Source organism: Gymnoscopelus microlampas (assembly GCF_963454915.1).
Source record: "Gymnoscopelus microlampas genome assembly, chromosome: 4".
NCBI classification, from domain to species: domain Eukaryota; kingdom Metazoa; phylum Chordata; class Actinopteri; order Myctophiformes; family Myctophidae; genus Gymnoscopelus; species Gymnoscopelus microlampas.
The window spans coordinates 43841052-43861840 of record NC_139941.1 but is presented as its reverse complement, the minus strand read 5'-3'; the positions used below and the strand labels follow the sequence as shown (position 1 = coordinate 43861840).

Here is a 20789-nt window from a genome sequence, read left to right as displayed (position 1 = left end):
GCACGACGAACGGCTATAAGTACTGTGTGCAAATGAAGATCAATCAAACCGATATTGAATTTGTAAGTGTATTTCACACACTCAAATGTTTATAATGAGGGTGCAATTTGTGGAAAAAGAACAGCGGAATACAGAGGGGGAGTACGTAGTACCTGTTATTACTGTAGGATGTGAAACTTAAAACTACTAAATACAAACTGCTGACCTAGATAGATAGGGTTGGGATCCGGAACCGGAGGAACCGCATCCAGGAACTGTATCAAACATCGAGGAACAGGAATCGGTTCCCTCACATTTGGAACCGTTTCCGGAAACGTTTTTTATCACACTGTCAAAGTGTATTAAAATAGTGGTTCTCAAACTTTTTAATTTCAAGGACCACCATAACTCTGAGAGTGCACAAAAGGAACCATATGGGTCCATTTGGCTCCATTTGTACACTCTCAGAGTTACAGACCTGTAAGGGACCATATGGAACCGTTAAGGAATCGGACCGCTAAGAGGGAATCGTTAAACTCCTAAAGCCTAGACCTAGACGGGCTGGTCCAGAACCAATGGCTAGCGTAGGATTGTTTGTGCTTGATGAATAAATAGGCTGGATAAGCTGCCATTGTAATTGTATTGTGGTATCATAGGTCAGACGTAGTCTGTAATACTGTACAATGTTGTATTATTCTAATTGATAAAACTATATTATAACAGATGGTTAAGTAAGTAGGTTTGATCTGTGTTCTTTATTTTGTAGTTGTTACAATTCTCGCACGCACGCATGCACACACACACACACACACACACACACACACACACACACACACACACACACACACACACACGCACACACACAGCTGAAGCTGAAAGAAATAACGAAAAATACGCACAGTCACAAAAACAAACATACACCCATACATGCAAGCATGCACACACGCGCATGCACACATGCGCGCACGCAGGCGCGAGCACACACACACACACACACACACACACACACACACACACACACACACACACACACACACACACACACACACACACACACAGAGAGATATTCTCCTCCACATACTCTGCCAAACACCGATCTTCATCAATCAGGTTTGTGCACAGTTTAATAAAAAAATATTGACTTACAAGTGATTTTTTATCAAAACTCCATTTGTACTGGGAATGCATGCAAGTCTGCTCCCCCGACACACGCACACGCACACACACACACACACACACACACACACACACACACACACACACACACACTTCTGCATCCCCTCACAGGGCAGTACCCCCCCCCCCCCGCACCCCCCCAAACTCTCTCTTGGCCATATAACTGATGATCTGAAGCCAACGGGAAACAAATTGAAAATCAATGCAGGTGGCACCGACGAAATGAGAATGAGGCATCGGGGGGTGGGGGTGTGGGTGGGGGGTTTTGGTGGAGGTGGGGGGGGGCTCTGCAGTTCTCTCAGGGCAAAGCGATGTGGGGGTGCAACTGATCCAGCACAGGGGGAAACACAGTCCCAGCTGTCTACAACTCCCCTCACACACTTTATTTATTGTGCACAAATGGGCTAGGGGATCAATAGTTTTAATCTAGAGTTAAATGTATTGACTTTGCGCTGTCTACACCCCAACACCTGGCCATTGACGACGTTCCCCCTTTGACTTCACTCACCTCGGCGTGCGGACACAACCATTGACCCCTACTGTCACAGCACCCAGTCTGGGGGTCTCACCTGGGAGGAGTTGGGGTTAATAGTTTTAGAAATACTCTCAGCCACTTTCCTCACCTCCTAGAGACCATATGGGCCCAATCAAGACGGGGGAATTTAAGCAACAGTGACAGACGACCTTTATGGACAATACTTTTTGGGGTGACAAAGGTCTTTACTGTACTTACTGCACGGTAAATTCTTAACCGCATGAACTTTAGCAGCCCCATTCTGGCGAAAATAGCAGGCCTACAAGATTACAACACATGACTTTTCGTGATGCATTGTGAGCTTGTAGATCAGATTTATTTTCCGGCAAAGAGATTTGGTGTAGAGAGAAATACTAGAGGATCTAGCATAGGGCCCCCTGGGGACTGGGGACCCCAGTCAACTAAGTATGTAGGGTTTAACCCATTAAAACAAGGAAAGCATCTTTGTCATTTTAGTGTTCGTGTCACACTGCAAGCTTGTACATCTGCTATTTTTGAATATCAGATTCAAAAGATTTTGAATAGTTTAGATTTTTTTCTTTAACACACTCTTCTGGGGGTCCCTGGAACAAAACATTGTTTCATCATTTTGGGGGTCTTTGACTTGAAAAAGTTTGAGAACTACTGATTTAGAAGGCATTTGTAGAATGGGACCCGTAAAGTGTAAAAATGGACACTTCCAGAGTTGAATTAAGACTCAGGATTTTGCTGCGTGTGGCTAAATGTCGATTACGATGGAGTTAATAGTTTTAGAAACACACTTTCCTCACAGACGATCAGACTATAAGCGGGACGGAGGGATCTAAACCCTAACAAAACTGGACACTTACTGGCTCCATTTCTACTCTTTCATGGTTAAATTAACACTCAGGCTGAAGTTTAGAAGACAGACCTTGTCTGGTATAATAAGAGGTCATTGGACAAGGTGGCAGGAGATGAGAGGTGTGGAGATTGAGAGGCAGAGCCCATGAGCCAAGCAGCTCTCCTGGCAGATGTATATAATGGCAGTTTAGTACCACAGACACACGCAGCAGAGAGACATGCTCTGGCTTTACAGCTACGACCACGAGAAACCGGAGTTTAAATGATGGATGAGGATATGAAGGTATGGGTAGAGTCCAGAGTTACCTTACAAACCTGTCTTTAAACGGCCAGCCTCTGACTGTACCCATGCTAGGAGCCTATACCTACCATGATGCCAAACGCCACACTGTATTGTACTATGTTTTTAAGATCAATGTCATCCATGGAGGCTGTTGCTCGTTAACTATTGGTGCACCTGTGCGTTTGTGCAGTCTAATGTTGTATGCACCAATCTGTATGGCAGAGTATATAATGTAAATACAATATAACAAGTACTATCTGTAGTGGAGGAGGTGGTATCCCTACTCTTGTATTCCATTGAGAAATTGTGATGCTGATGTCGGGTAGGATGTGATTTCCACTGGTTGACAGTGTCCAGTGTTGTAAAGTAACTAAGTACATTTACTCAAGTACTGTACTTAAGTCAAATTTTTAGGTATTTTTACTTTACTGGAGTATTTCCAATTTTCAGTACTTTTACTTCTACTCCACTACATCTCAGAGGCAAATATTGTACTTTTACTCCATTACAATTATTTGAAAACTTTAGTTACTAGTTACTTTGCAGATTTAAATTATTACATTATGAAACATACATTAACTACTTTAGCCCTATTTTATACATAGGCTATTTGAAAATAGCGGCAAGTTTGAACAAGTGAAAATAATATGTGAAACAATTGCTTCATAATAGATAAAAAAGGATAATATTGTACTGTTCTACAAATACCACTGCATATGTGACGATGCACCTCATAACTTCAAGCAATGGCAAGTTTCACAATAGCAAACATGCACTGTGATAATAGTCTGACAACATAAAACTGTCTACTTTAATGCAATACAATATTAGTCTTTTTGATGTCAAGACAGCACATGGAAAAACCTAACTGCAAGGAAGACAATACAACATTGGCTATGCTATGCCCACCCGGTCCAGTTTGTCAGCCTCAAAACATGATCAGTTACTTAGGCCTACTGCACTGTTCCCCCTTTAAAACGCCACAACACTAATGTGGTGGAGGGCTCCATCTACTGGACAAAGAGGTGAACTGCTCTTGTTGCTCACCGTGAAGCTGTCCTCTGATTTGAAGTGGTTGTCCACGTAGATGCAACTCCGGTCAAAGTCTCTCATCTCCTCACTGGATTCAATAATCCTGCAGACACAAGAATTATTACAAAACGTGGCAGCTAATAACATTATTTCTGTGATGCTCACATAATACACAGGTTATGTAAATAAGACGGAGGTGATCTTGTAGTTGCTAAACACATTTTTTATACCCAGATGTTTACAGACCAAAGTATATTGTTTCTCCAAAATTATTATAATAAACCAAATCAGCTCTCATGCAGGGTGTGGATTATTTTGAGTGATTCTTTACTTGCTTGGGGAATACAACATGCAATGAATAATAGCAGCCCAGGTAAAAAAGTAGTATACTTTAGTATATGAAAAACATAATATAAGTGTACTAATATTATTAAAAGTATACTTTGGATTTTTGTACTTAATTAAAAGAATATTAAAAATAAACTTATACAAAGTATACTTAGAAAAAGATGTAATTAAGTTCAACTTCAATGTACTAAAAATAAATATACTAATTACGGAATACTTGAAATGTATTTTTAATGTACTTATCCAAAGTGTACTTTTTGCAAAGTATATTTTTAAGTAAATGTTAGCACACTTTTTAAAAGTACACTAAATTGAAACTGCTTAATAGTGTACTTTTAGTGTACTTAAGAAAAGTGTATTTATAGTAAAGTCATTTGTAATACACTGTTAGTCTAATATATGTAAGTGTACTATAATTGCACTCCATTGCAAATGTATTTTAATATACTAAAAAGAAGTGCACTTTAATGTAAGTATATTAAAATTTGTATGCCAGTGTACTTTGAGATAGTATACTAAATTACTAATACCTATAAGTGAGCTTTTAGTGTACTTAAGAAGAATACATTTATTTTCAGTCATTTGTAATACACTGTTAGTATACTTTATTTAAGTGTACTTTAATTGCACTCCATTAGAAATGTATTTAATGTACTTAAAATAAGTGTACTTTAATGTAAGAACATTGAAAGTTGTATGCCAGTGTACTTTGAAAAAGTATAATAAACTACTAATGCTTAAAAGTGTACTTTTAGTATACTTAATATAAGTACATTTATTTTTCAGACATTTGTAATACACTGTTAGCATACTTTATTTTAGTGTACTTTAATTGCACTCAATTAGAAATGTATTTAAATATACTTAAAATAACTGTACTTTAATGTAAGAACATTGAAAGTTGTATGCCAGTGTACTTTGAAAAAGTATAATAAACTACTAATGCTTATAAGTGTACTTTTTGTATTTTTAATATAAGTACATTTATTTTTCAGACATTTGTAATACACTGTTAGCATACTTTATTTTAGTGTACTTTAATTGCACTCAATTAGAAATGTATTTAAATATACTTAAAATAACTGTACTTTAATGTAAGTATATTAAAATGATATGCCAGTGTACTTTGAAAAAGTATAATAAACTACTAATGCTTATAAGTGTACTTTTAGTATTTTAATATAAGTACATTTATTTTTCAGACATTTGTAATACACTGTTAGCATACTTTATTTTAGTGTACTTTAATTGCACTCAATTAGAAATGTATTTAAATATACTTAAAATAACTGTACTTTAATGTAAGTATATTAAAATGATATGCCAGTGTACATTAAAAAAGTATACTAACTTACTAATACTTATAGTAGGAATTAAGTGTAGTTTAAGAATGTTATAATACACTATTTCTATGCTTCATTAAAGTATACTTAACTTCATTATATGTTTATTTAATTATAATAATACAAAATGCACTATAATAATTTTAAGTTGTATTTTAGTGCACTTTTAAAAATTATTAATTATTAATACTCTGTTAAAAATAACTTATAATACTAAAGTATGATTATTTGCAAATCCTTTTTAATATACTATTAATATGCTTTATTAAAGTGTAGAATAATTTAAATACATTAGAAGTCCTGCAATCCTGAGACTGCATGCTGCACTGGCTTCCCTGTGATTGGTCAGAGTCACAGGGTTCCCTTTCAGCAGAGCCATTGGCTCTGCCTTTCAAATTTGCAGTCATGTGATTATGACATAATCAACTGTTCCGTTTTTGTCACCATCTTGTCACTTGTCACAAAATAGTACATCCATACTAAAAATACACTTTAATACATTTTAAATAAACTAAATGGGACACTTAAAAAGTACATTTGAAAAGTATTATTAATATGATAAAAGTGTTTTAATAATACACTTTTACACTACTGATAATGTACTGTAATCCCATTTAAAGTAGATTTACAGCACACTAATGATATAATATAATTGCACTAAAAGTGCATTTAGACCGCTCGTGGGTATACTTTTCACTACTGTACTAAGTATACTTAAAGTTTGTAAAAAGTTGTACGAATTTAGCACACAAATTGCACTTTTAGTATACTCAAGCATACCTTAAGTAGTAATTTAATAGTACTTGAGTACACTTAAGCTCAATTTAGTTCGGCCAAAATAGTACATCCATACTAAAAATATACTTTAATACATTTTAAATAAACTAAATCGGACAGTTAAAAAGTACATTTGAAAACTATTATTAATATGATAAAAGTGTTTTAATAATACACTTTTATACAACTGATAATGTACTGTAATCCCATTTAAAGTAGATTTACAACACACTAATAATATAATATAATTGCACTAAAAGTGCATTTTGACTGCTCGTGGGTATACTTTTCACTACTGTACTAAGTATACTTAAAGTTTGTAAAAAGTTGTACGAATTTAGCACACTTATTGCACTTTTAGTGTACTCAAGCATACATTAAGTAGTAATTTAATTGTACTTGAGTACACTTAAGTTCAATTTAAGTCGGCCAAAATAGTACATCCGTACTAAAAATATACTTTAACACATTCATCAAAAATATATTTTTAGTATGCTATTTTTTTACCTGGGAGTACACAACTGTATGTGACTGCACTCTGATGCACTGTTCTGTTTTCACATCGTTGCCATGAAAACTATGCTCTTCTTCTGCGCATGGATTCATTTGAGGAACCAGTTCCACAGAAGCGAACAGTTGTGAAATACTAAATACAGATAACGACAACTATTGTCGTTATCTTATTTAATCTATAGTGATTAAAAAAATGTCTGGGAAAGCAACAGGTGGCCTCTACACAGTAAAAAACTCACTCTGAAGAGTGTAAAAAAAAAATGGAACCAAATGGACCCGTACTCTACACCACTGGTTCCCAAACTTTTTAGCTTGAGACCCAAAAGAGAAATTTGATGTCTACCCGGGACCCAAACTATAGTGAAAATAGCCAATCTACAAGCTGACAACGTGTCGTGACTTGTGATGCGTCACGTTGTGAGCTTGTAGATCTGGTATTTTCACTACCTCTTACGTACCTTTTTTCTTCTTTGATTTCTTTTTTTTTTATTGATGAAATTCGCTTGAAAATTGTTTGATATATCTTGAAAATCTTTAGAAATAACATATATTTTTAAATGTAGTAAACGAAAAAAACAACAACAAAAAACCTGGTATTGGCCCATAAAAATGGGCCAAACATGGGTCCCGACCCACTGTTTGGGAAACAGTGCTCTACACAGTAAAAAAAAACTCAGTCTGAAGAGTTGGAACCAAGTGGACCCGTACAGCAGGTAAATTCGGTTTGATGTGTCCATTGTTCAGACATGGCCCATTATAAAAGCACAGTAATCCTACCTGAAGAAGTTCTCTGCGTGACCCATGTTGAGCATGTAGTCCTTCCCTCCAACCTCCTGGAAGTGCAGAGCGATGAACCGTGGCTTGTGGTTGTAGACGGTCTGTTGTAGGTATAGGATGATATGAAAATGTTATGTCACGATTATCCTGGCCAAACTAATTGCAATTCATGATATTTGATGCTTGTGACTCAAAATATTGCTTAAAACTTTTGTTGTTATTGTGAAAAACTAACAAGAACAGAAGCAGACTCTCTCTATTAAAAAAGAAGCTACTGGACAGAGACGCGTATGGAAAGGACAGCAGAATAAATGCAAAAACGGTATTAAATAAGGATAATCCTAAATGATAAGATCCCCTGCATAAATGCAATGACAAGTGGCATTGTGGTATAGCGTCAAACTGCTTTGAACCCCTTTTAGTAAAAATAAAAACCTGAATACTTTTCTGTCATCAAACAGTACTGCTTAGACTTAAGCCTAGAGAGTGATGTGCCATACTGCCAATAGCATGTTCACTTCTGCCTTTAGTTGTGGTCATAGGCGTGTGATAATGTGCCCACTGAAAGAAGGAAGGAAACTAGTGAGCTAGATAGCCTTTTCAGGTCACTTGTGAGGATAGACACGCTCATGGGTATAAAAAAAAGAATAATAATTGCGATAAAATATGAATTCTTATACCCTCCCATCCCTAGTCTGTTATAAAACAGGGCAATCATGTATTACCAGAGCTCAGTATTTCAGTGTCATGAACTTGAAAGCTTGAAATGTTCAGTGCACAGCAGTGTGCACAGTAACAGTACTGGTTCTACAGTGGGCACGGTACAGTAGTTTTTATTCTTTATTATGGGTATCCAACTCAGTGTGTTTGTGTGCTTCTGGCATTTCTAAACCAGACCCAAGTGTGTGCAAAACACACGCTATAGCATAAACATAGGACATACTGAACTTTTCTATACCAGTAGTACAGTACTGTAAATAGGCTGGGCACACATGAGCATTGTAAAGATAGAACACACAAAAAACTCACCCCATGAAAGAGCTGTTATAGACATCTAAAAGTAATGTACTCGTAGACTAGACTAATCAACAAGAGAGGTCCCAAACTCACCGTATAAAATTCTCTCAGCCATTCGCTTTGAATCTCTCCCACCTGCAAAGAGACAGAAAGATACTTTACATTTCAGGGATTTCTCTTTCTATAACACACTCTAGATCTATAACAAAAATCCCCTTCCCTCCGGTCTCCAAGAGGGAAGGGGAGGGCAGGGTTGGCTGGACATTGGGGAGGTGAGTGGGACAGTGGTGTTGGAGATGTTTAATTTTTTTAGGAATGGTAACCCTGTTTCAGAGTCCATTGTTTATGTTAGGTATGGTAACCCTGTGTCAGAGTCTGGTGTTTTGCATTATTTTTGCTTGGAAGGGGGGATAGGCGATGGGGTGTATGTGAAATGGAGGAAGGCTGATTTAAGCAGTCACACCTGGCCTGAATCAAACTATAACCGGACTCAGAGCTGGGTGTGGCTGCGCACCTGTTGTGCATCGAGGAAATCGAGACATAACAGGATAAATCAGTCATCTCCACAACTTTTAAGAGAGAGCCACTGTCCAGACAGAAGAGAACCATCTGCGTGAAGTGTGTTTGTAGCTACAGGATTTTACATCTAGTAGTACCACAGCATGTCAGACAGTATATTCAGGAAGGCTTTAACTCCCCTTCCATCTGTACATCCAGATCTCCTGTGTTCATGCTTTCGGCGCATTCAGGCCTGAACAGGCTCTGTTGTAGCTGCTTCTGCAATTGTTCTTCGTTTTTCTTGTATGCCTCAATGAAACTCATGAGGCCCTGGATGCCGCCGTGGACCTCCTGGAGGCGGACCTTGTCCTCTTTGATCTTCTTGATGTTCTTGTGGATCCCCAGTGCGTTGAGCTCGCAGTGGTTGTGCGTCAAGCCCAAGAGCCTGTCTGTCACACTGGTGCATTGGCTGGGAAGACGGCAGGGAGCGACACAACCTGGCCATGAGGAGCAGAGAGGGACCAGCGGAGTCCTGGGGGAGGACGAGCCACTGAGCCGGGCTACGTGTTTGCGGCATCCTGGTGAGGACCAGCCCCCACTGTCCTGGTGAGGACCATCGAGCCCGGGCGCTACAGGTCCCAGCAGCAGTTAGGGTCATAGGCCTGGCTATCAACCCTAGCGATGTGGGGGTCAGCAGTGTCCTTGAGGGGCCACAGTACTATCTATCCCCATCTTTCAGGCACACAGCCCCTCCCCAGCAGCAGCTGAAGTCAACGGTGGTGTCCACCGTCTGGGCTGGGGAAGCAGCGCAGCAGCCACCACGGCCAGTTCCGCCTGCAGCTGGAGAATCCACCAAGGAGCCACCATCGTGACCCAGCTGCTGCACTTCCTCCCAGCCTATCCAAGCAGCCTCGGCAGCAGCCCCGAGCCCAGAGCAACCTCCACCAGTCGGGTCAGCAGCCCCAGGCCTCTCGGGCCTCTGAGAGGGAGGGTGGAGCTGGTCAATCTGGGAAGGACTCACTCCCCCAGTCAAGACAGCTTTCCAGGCCTCTGGTCTCCGAGGGGGAGGGCGGGGTTGGCTGGACATTGGGGAGGTGAGTGGGAGTGGTGTCGGAGGGGTTTTATTATTTTAGGCTCGGTAACCCTGTTTCAGAGTCTTGTTTATGTTAGGTATGGTAACCCTGTGTCAGAGTCTGGTGTTTTGCATTATTTTTTAGCCTCAGCCTCAGTTTGGCGATGGGGGTATGTGAGATGAAGGAGGGCTGATTTAAGAAATCACATCTGGCGTGAGTCAAACTATAACTGGTCTCAGAGCTGGGTGTGGCTGCGCACTTGTTGTGCATCGAGGAAATCGAGGCACAACACTATAAATCAGTCATCTCAAATCATTGAGAGAGAGCCAGCCTGGAAAAGAAGAGAACCATCTGCTCTCCTGTGTGAAATGTGTTTGTAACTACAGGACAGGATTTTAGATCTAGTACCACTGCAGCGTATGTGATCCTGTATGGCTACTTGTGAAAATAAAAATAACTTCGATCGTGAAAACCTGGCTGTCTGTTTAATATATCCTGTATGTACAATTCAATCCTCACACATGTATACAGGATAGCTTGACTGTACAAGCTATTATCATATGAGCAGGTGTACCTGTACTGCATCTATTCCATTCATTAGTTCTAGAGGGTGTGCTTAATAATGCAAGACCGGTAGAACACTTAAAACATGCATGAGTAGAGATCAACCTTACACACCACTGTGTGTCAATTTGGCGTTTTTTACCAAGCAAGTCTTTCTTCCTGTTGGGAACAAACAGCCACGTTTGTACATTTAGGTTGTACATATTTGGCTGGTGCTCTTATCCAGAGTGAATATTAAAGATGACATTATATGCAGCTATAGTGGTAAGGAGTGCAATGGTCACTCACACAGCAGCCAGACAATATTGTCTGTAGACAATATTCCTCTATGTGATTATCCCATTAAAACCGGGAAAGCATCTGTGTCATTTTAGACTTAGGCTATTCAAAAATAGCAGATCTACAAGCTCGTGACGCGCTATGAGCTTGTAGATCTGCTATTTTTTTTAAATCTTGCAAATATGTGCAAATCTTTGAATATATATTTTTTGAAGCAAACACTCCAATCTTTCCTTCTGGGGGTCCCCCTGCGGCCAAATTGAGGGTCCTTGACAAACGTTTGAGCAGTGATATACAACATTGTTTTTTCAGAAAACTTATAGGATTTAGAAGACCTTTGTAGAATCGGCCTCAGGTCTTAATGAGTTAAATATCTAACCATGGCAACGAAAAGCTTCTGCATTCATACCAACCATAACCTGTGCTCTAACCATGGCAACGAAAAGCTTCTGCATTCATACCAACCATAACCTGTGCTCACCTAAGAGGCACTTAAAATCGCCTCCGTCTGAAAGCCAGAAATAACTTTCCACAGATACACTGGTATTCACGTCACCAATTCCTCCTTGAGCTAAGAAGACATGACATGAGGACACGTCATAGCCTACAAATGCCAGTGAACCGGCAGGTTTCCCCACAGAAACCAAAAGAGCACATGTATGCAACATTTTCCCCCCTGGCCAGATGACACTGGTGACATTGGCTGAGCAGCAGTGGTGGCTTTGCATACTGTATTTGCATGCCAGAGTGGCCACTGCGTCCAGAAGGATACCTCATGTGTAATTCCGGTAGCTGACAACTTGTACACACATGTGAACAACAGCATCATCAGCCTCTTTACCCAATAAGACTCATCCATCAAAACATTTGTCATGTTATTATAGGTGAAATTGTTTAAATTGTCCAAACGATTGACTTTAGCCCCCCCCCTCTTTCTTTTTGATTACACAGATCTATAAGTTCACAGCTCTTTGTGGGTTAACAATTTGTGAGCTTGTAGATCGGCTATTTTTGAATAGCTGAGGTATAAAATTGGGCTCAGTGGTTAATCGGTAAACTTTTATCTTATTTAGGATTTAGGTTTTTCTATGTGTTATATTCTTGTTCTAGTGTTTCTCATGTGTAATCAGTCCTCGTGTGTATATTAGTCTTGTTCCCAGTCAATTTTGTGGAGTCATTGTTTGGTGTCACATCATGTTTAGTGTTGTATCTTGTTAGTTTGTGATTGTGATGTTTTCCCTGTTATTTTGTAATACATCACCCAATCTTTGGGGTTTGAACTCTGCCTGCCTTGCTGTCCTGCCACACCACCAGATTGTGACACATCTAGGAAATTATACTACCATGGATTATAAATTCTTTGGTTTGACATTTAAAATCTACAAGGAAAAAATAGCCATGATGTTACTTTTGTTTTCACAATGCCCTTCCTTGTGTGGCAAAACCCAAAGATTAGCGTCTGAGGCAGCAAGACTGTGCATGCTTATCAGAGCCTGCTCTAAGTCAAAATACACCTTACACTATAACATCTGTGTGTCCACATGTCACAATGTGTGGTGGAAAGTAACTATGTACATTTACTCAAGTACTGTACTTAAGTACACTTTTCAGGACTTTTTACTTTATTGGAGTTTTTCCAATTTTACTTATACTCCACTACTGTACATCTCAGAGGCAAATATTGTACTTTTACTCCACTACAATTATTTGAAAACTTAAGTTACTAGTTACTTTATAGATTTTGATAATCATTACAAAACATACATTAACCACTTCAGCCCTAATGCTCTATGTATATTTAGGCTATTTGAAAATAGCCGATCTACAAGCTCACAACGCAAGGCGCAAAGCGACAAGTTGTAAGCTTGTAGATCTGCTATTTTTTAAAACATTTCTTTGAAAACCTGTGAAAACTTGTGAAATGGGACCTTCTGCATAATGAGTACTTTTACTTTTGTTACTTAAAGTATATTTTTATGCCAATACTTTTGTATATAGACTATTTCTACAATGGGGTATAAATGTGAGTACTTTTTCCACCACTGCCCATGTACCAATGGGCCTGTAAGGGTCTCTCGGAGGTAAATGAACTCTCTGGGTTTCTACCGGGTACATGGGAGCACTGTTGAACGATACCTTCAGGAGAAACTGGTCAACTTCTACATCAGCTTTTTCGTTTCCCAACATTTGTAGTACATTATGTACACTTATTCGTGCACTTCAGGAATCAAAGGATACTTGAAGAACACACAACATGCGCGCATGCACACATACACGCACACGCACACACACACATACACACACACACACACACACACACACACACACACACACACACACACACACACACACACACACACACACACACACACACACACACACACACACACACACACACACACACACACACACACACACACACACACACACACACACACACACAACTTATATAATGACACTGTGATCAGTGTAAGCACTGACATAAATGTACTATAGAGACATTTTCATTGCAGAACAGTAAACAGTGACAATGTGCAGCAGTCTGCCAGTAATGGAGGCCATTATAAGGGGGGTGGGTTACACACCCTATGGATGGTTTCCCCATGTGGCAGACCCAGCTTCGAAACCAGGTGTTTATCATGATGACCCAGATTGGGTTTCCCGATTGGGGGTGGTCAAAGGGGGGAGGGGGGGGGGGGCAAATGAATCTAACAGAGTAGCCCTGCCTGTAGCCCAGGTGACTGGCAGTAAATGCTTGTTTTCCCATGCGGGAGACCTGCGTTGTAATTCAGGTGAACACATGAAGTGGTAATGTTAATAGTAGAAAGGTTTCATAGAGCCCGACCAATGCCAGATGTTTGGGTCTGATGCTGATTCCTAGACCACCGATTAACGATGTTTTCACCAGTAATGTGTCAAAAATGCAATGATTTTGTAATACATTTGAAAAAACATAAGATTTTATTTAAGTTTCTATTTGAGATTAATCAACTTAAAAGCAAATCAATCTAAACAAACACAAATAACCACTTAAAGCCCAGGGTCCACACCGATGATTTGCAACGCAACTACAGTAGTTGCAACTTGCAACCAGTTGCAGGATATTGCAACGGTCTGAATTGACCCGTTGCGCAGGTCGGCACAGTTTCGGAATAATAGTGGTTGCGAAACTTGAACTAGAGTAGATCATTGGTGTGGACTGGGCTTTAAAATGTAAAAAATAGCTGATCTACAAGCTCACGATGTGTCACGTTGCGCGAAGCGTTGTGAGCTTGTAGATCTGCCATTTCTGAAAATGTTTGAAATCACCTATTATGATTGGGACACATCAGCTACATACTGTATATAACTGTAAATACTGATGCTGTCAAAAAAGTAATGGCGATATATCGACCACACCAATATATCATGTACCTGTACATGTACCTGTACCATGTACAAATAATACAATACAAAGTTCTAACACAGGTATGAACACAATATATAACAGGCAACTTCTTGAAGGGCTCAGCAAAGTTCTAAATTAAAATGATCTTCATAATTTGGATAAGAGATTAACTCCAAGATACTAGACAGTCAAACATACCGTTCTTCTTGGCCATTAACGTAAAATGGACCATGTTGAATGGACAATGGCTTTTACCAAAGACTTAAACCAGTCAATTCTGCATAGCAATAGGATTTACCCTGCTGTGAAGTACAGTACTTACTTGTGCCTTTGGCCTTATCCTGAAGGCTGTCTAAATGTTATGAAGTGTTTGTTTATACAAATCAAGGGGCCAAATAAGTAGAAAAGCTTATGGCCCCAAGGGAAGATATTCTGTTTACAGATATCTCCCACAATGGGATCAAACGTGTTTCCATTGGTGCCACTGCCAGATATGGCAACCGGAAACATGGTCCAGGGCCAGATTTCCATGAGTTTATAGTGCTCTCCTCCCCCATGTCTAAAAGCCTGGAAGTTTTATGACAGCCCAGCCTAGCTGGAACAACTCAAAGTGCTGGGATTTAAACAGAAACCCTCTTAACCTAGTTGTGCAGAGCCCTCATAATAATATTACATATTAAAGTCAGTTAAATAAAAAATCAAGCATTTAAACTGAACAAATAAAAAAATGTTTTGCTGGCCTTCAAGGGGGGTAGGGTCAACAAAACAAAACAAAAATGGACAACACAGCCAACAAGACCAAGTAGCCTAAAAACAATAACGAAAATAAAATAGTTACAAAGACTGCAGTTTGACAAGATTCAATCTTCCTTGGGCCCCTGGGGTTGGGTTCACCTTGGCCCCCTGGGGCTGGGTTCACCTTGGCCCCTGGGGTTGGGTTCACCTTGGCCCCTGGGGTTGGGTTCACCTTGGCCCCCTGGGGCTGGGTTCACCTTGGCCCCTGGGGTTGGGTTCACCTTGGCCCCTGTGGTTGGGTTCACCTGGGGCCCCTGGGGGGTTGGTTTCACCTTGGGCCCCTGGGGTTGAGTTCCCCTTGGGCCCCCATGGGGTTGGGTTCACCTTGGCCCCCTGGGGTTGGGTTCACCTTGGCCCCCTGGGGTTGGGTTCACCTTTTTGGGCCCTTGGCGTTTACCGGACAGGTATGAAACCTGCTCACATTCCAATGGTGTGGCATGTGGTTAGGCTACAACTGGCAATTTGCTTACAAATGCAACTTGCCCTAGGCTACTACAATTATATCTTACTTTTATATCATTTAACCTGTGACTGACTTTGGGAGCTGTTTCATAAGTAGGCTACAGCAAGAGGATCACTCTTGGCAGTGCACTAACTTCTAGACCAGTGTTTCCCAAACTTTTTAGCTCAAGACCCAAAAGAGAAATCAAATGTTTGCCCGGGAACCAAACAACTGAAAATAGCTGATCTACAAGCTCATGTCACAACGCATCACTTCGCACGTTGCGAGCTTGCAGATCTGCTATTTTCACTACTTTTGTTCTCTAATTTAGGGAATTTCTGAAATGTTGTGTTTTTTTTTGTGTTATTTATTAAATTAATTTTGAAAAATGTTTGTATTTGTTTTCAACTCAGGAAAATGTGTTATTTTTTGTGGAAATCTCTTAAAAATATTTTAAAATAATAATAATTAATGACAACATTTTGGAAACAAAAAATAAAGGGATATTCACTGGCGACCCACAAATGGGTCCCGACCCACTGTTTGGGAAACAGTGTTCTAGACTCCCTACAGTCATTACGCGCATGTCCTACAGAATATGCCCCGATTTTGCGCGTCTAACTTTAGATTGTAGGCTATTTCTCCACCAAGTCGTAAGTTTAATTTAAACCTAATGTGTATTACTGCTATCATATTCTAATTGAGCGTATATACGCTGCAAACGCTTTGTTTGGGGTCTGAGTGTCAACCAGCCATTTCTTTTATAGTATTTATGAGAACTGAAATTATAGTTTAGCCCATAGCGTTAGAGAACTACCTCTACAATACGCATTAAACATGGGTCAATAACGTTGTAAACTGACTGAAGAACAGTGTATATATATAGTTAAAACTTCTCATTCGGCTACATTACTCACGTTGTCAAACAGTGATCCCACATTCGCAGTGACCAGCAACACATCTGTGTACATTGTTTCCATGTTAACGATGATGATCGACTCCCAGAAGAAATATAATAGTCCCGGCGAGGAACTCCGTAGCGTGAAGCCGGATGACGTGCGTCCAGGACCGGCCTTTTTACTCTTCTAGACTGACCGGGAGGAGGGTAGCTTAAATCACTAAGAAACTGAACTGAAAAAACGCCCAAAATAGGCTACTATTTCGGTTTAGGCGTTGCTTTCGGTCTGATTATGGCGGGTTGGTTGCTGCTGCTTCTCGTTGTTATGATGTTGATGATGAGGAGGATCAGAATTCATATCCATGGCATAGATCTCCTCCTCTGGTCTTCATGGTGGTTAATTGGACTAGTAGGTTCTTAAGAGCACTTAATCTGCTGTCTGTCTGACTAAAGCTCAGCAGAACCCAGAGACCAGGCACTTATAGTACTGTGGCTACACACACACGCACACACACAGTGTCACTGTTGTGTTATTATGAACTCTGACTGGAGCTCCGCCCTGTTGCTGTGACACTTAATTATAGCCTTCCTTGTTCAAAGTTTATTACCACTTACTTACCTTTACTAGTGGTGGAAGAAGTACTGACATTTATTTCACTTAAGTAAAAGTATAAATACCACAATGTAGTAGTTTACTCTGTTTTACAAGTAAACGTCCGGTGTTTTTACTTGAGTAAGAGTACAAAAGTATTGGCATCAAAATATACTTGAAGTACCAAAAGTAAAAGTACTCATTATGCAGTATAGGCTATGTCCCATTTCACAAGTTTGTCATGTATAAACATCTTTTGAAAATAGCAGATCTACAAGCTCACAACGCCTGCTTTGCGGCGCGTTGTGAGCTTGTAGATCTGCTATTTTCTTCAACCCCTATTATGCTTGTAGATCTGCTATTTTCTTCAACCCCTATTCTGCCAAATAGGGTTGAAGTGGTTAATGTGTGTTTTGTAATAATATAAAAAATCTTCAAAGTAACTAATTTAGTAAAGTTTTCAAATAATTGTAGTGGAGTAAAAAGTTTGTCTCTGAGATGTAGTGGAGTAGAAATAAAAGTAGCCTATTAAAAATGGGAAGTACTCCAGTAAAGTAAAAAAGACTATAAAAAATACCACTGTAACCTACTGTACTGTATTTGACAAAAAACAGCTGTATTATATTTTTGAAGTATAAGAGCAAGAGTTTACTTTAGTATGACCCTATCTCTGGATACCGCTTAAATGATTTGCTTTGGATGTGCATATCACTCACCACCTTGAATGAGTGGCAACAGTAGCATGCAATGCATAATCCATTTATTGCAACCTTTATTACTTTTTTATAGTCCTAACTTGTTTCAATATTGTAGTGGCAATTTGTAATGTCCTGGTTACGCCCAAGACATAGGCTATACAAACATGCAATAAGAATCCCAATGTTTTTTTTTATGGTTATACAATAGCTACTTTATTATTGCAATCCTAAAATATGCATGACATCGGTGCCCTTTCTTCTTACCGGAAATAAAGAGCACACATTTCTTATTAACTTTATCAATCGACTCTGTCCGAAACTGTACTTTTCAGGATTCAAATAAAAAAATAACTAGTGGCAGATCTACAAGCTCAAAACGGGTTGCTTTGCACTGCCTTTCGAGCTTGTGGATCTGCTACTTTTGATGCTTTTGTGTGACACTGTAGGATGATCAAATAGGGCATTAATTTAAGAAAAAAAACACAAAAAGTTGAATAAAGTTTCTGCCCGACAGCAACAAAATATACCTCTGTGGGGTTGATAGGGGTTGGGGTGTTATGGAACCGGTCTGGGCACCAGCTGAGGGGTTAAGATGTCTGGAGTCCTGGCTGCTTCACCATAGTGCTGGCACAGAGCTGTTAAGACATGGCACAGCATACAAAAAAGCAACCTTTTGAGGTCTTCGCACTGCTTCCTGCCTGAACCATTGTGTATCCTTTACCCCCCAAACCGCCATCAATAGGTCCGTTTGAGTCCGCTGCAGAACCGAAACAAAAGCGTGTTGCCCTGTCCATCACCGGTTAAAACAAAGCCATTTTAAAGGGGAACCCCTCTAAAAAAGCCAACTGCTGGCAGTTTGTGGTGTTTAGGATTAGGTCTTCAGCAGAATAATCAAGACATATTTCACATCCACCAAAAGGCAACCTAGCTGGACAGCTTGTTCCTGAGCGTATGGTAGAGCAACAACAGAGTTCAGAATTTTCAAAAGAGCGCTCTGTCCTCACCTCTAAACTCTTCCAGTGGCCTGTTGCCCAGTGGGTGATAAATCAATGAAGACAGGAGCTCCCTCTGACTTCTGTAGCCGACTGGCCTGTGAGGTCTGGCCAAGGGAATCACCACAGGCTATACTGGCCACCTTGACAAAGAATTTCAAATTTTTGATTACACTAGAAACACAGCTAGTTGGAAATGTGCTTGCAAGTGATTACGCCAAAACACAAGACAAGACAATTTACAAAACTAAGCGATGGTTTATTTCTGTCAGATATGCAGAAAAGCTGGTTTTCCTGCAGGAAGGAGTGAGGGAAGTAGAAATGGCATTCAAGGAACAGGGAAGGACGTTTTCCATTCAAACCTCTTATGCAAGCATATAATTACCAATACAATGTGCTTAATTAGAATATAAACTAAAGCTGCATGTTGAACGTCCTTGTATTTCAGTGTACAACACTGAAGCAATCATGGAAAAAGTATTTCATGAACAAAAAACCCCACACATTGCTCTTGCTCAGCAGCATCAGTTCTTATTCAATTTGACGTTTCGGTCCCTCTGGACCTTCATTAAGAGTGTACGACACTGGACATGAACCTCTGGCCGGCTGCTGTTGACAGCCTTCTCTAACCACTTGAAATCTAGTATCCCTAGATCTACCAGATCTTGTAAGAGAGCTTGTAGGTCGGCTATTTTCAGCAACAAAACTAAAGAGTAGAGCAAAAACAGGACTGGGCCTACTGTAGAGCCCTTATAAATTTTGTCAAGTATATATGTTAATCACAATTTAGAAAAATCGCACACATTAGCTAATCGCACTCCATTACATTAACTACACATCTTTCTAGATCAACCCAACAGGGTTAAAACTGAATGTATTACTACTAACTTAACTCCCACGTGTAGGAATTCTCCATTACCAGTATGGTAAACTGTTGCTTCAGTAATAACTTTATTAATATCCAAACCGGCTTACTTGATGCTGCTCTGCTGCTGACAAACCCCACCTGCATTCTGGCAAACTGGTGACTATAGCCTCACACATTTCAGGCGCTTCAAATGCTTTTATGCATGCAAATTTCCAACGAAGAAATGCTGAAAGAGATAGATGAGCACACGCTTGCACGACAGATGGCTTTATAAAAATAAAGTCAATAGATGAGGTCACATTCTTGATTCTTTTATTTTGGTGAACAGATTTGACGCTTCAACTAAATGACTATCCCTGATACAGCAAAGTCTAGTAGTGGTATGACAGGGGTGGGGGGGGATGCAAAGGCTGTCCCATCTCCCTGAACTACAGCCTAGCAGGGAGTCCAAACACTACAGCTGTACTCCATCAACCCTTTGGTGCCTCCTTGAAGAAGCTGCCAAATGGGAGAAGGAAAAAAGGAACCCCGAAGCAAAACATCGTGATAGCTTCGAGAGGTCACTTTAAGTACATTTTGGCAAGACCGTGAGAAGCTTAAGAAGAACGGTGTCCGTGGTTTTAGTATGATGATGATTTATGCAGCTACTTGTAGTAATAATGATAAGCATGTTTTGGTCTGGAGACCGGTTGTGATAGGAATTCAGCGGAAGTGTATAGGGCTCACAGGAGGAGACCGTCGTACGATTGAATATAATTCGGGCTTAACCCATAAGAACCGGGAAAGAATCTCTGTCATTTTAGATTTGAGCATTATTTTATACTTTGGCTATTCAAAAATCGTGAAAATTTGTGCAAAACTTTGAATATATTATTTTGAAGCGAACATTTTAACTCAAAACTTTGCTTCTGGGGGTCCCTGGTACAAAGTACTCTTGAGATGCGGGTCCACAGCCAAACACTTTTTGGGGGACCTTGAGATGAAAACGTTTGAGCACCACTGAACTTAAGTTTTTCAGAAAACTGTTTTAGGATTTAGAAGACATTTGTTGTCTCAATGGGTTAAAACTGTTTAGTACTCTCGACGCAAATCTTTCGTCT

The 20789-nt window shown here is 39.9% G+C and overlaps 1 protein-coding gene across 1 annotated transcript in view; it reads right to left on the bottom strand.

Moving 5' to 3' along the window:
* Positions 1 to 17034, bottom strand: part of inpp5l (inositol polyphosphate-5-phosphatase L) — a 29490-nt gene extending 12456 nt beyond the window's left edge. Inside the window, exons 1-5 of the mRNA XM_084054584.1 lie at positions 16799 to 17034; positions 16559 to 16750; positions 8696 to 8737; positions 7586 to 7686; positions 3843 to 3930 (exon numbers count right to left, since the gene is read on the bottom strand). Coding sequence (XP_083910710.1) covers positions 3843 to 3930; positions 7586 to 7686; positions 8696 to 8737; positions 16559 to 16621 — 294 coding nt within the window. The 5' untranslated portion in view covers positions 16622 to 16750; positions 16799 to 17034. The remainder of the gene's footprint in view (positions 1 to 3842; positions 3931 to 7585; positions 7687 to 8695; positions 8738 to 16558; positions 16751 to 16798) is intronic.
* Positions 17035 to 20789: the final 3755 nt, after the last annotated feature.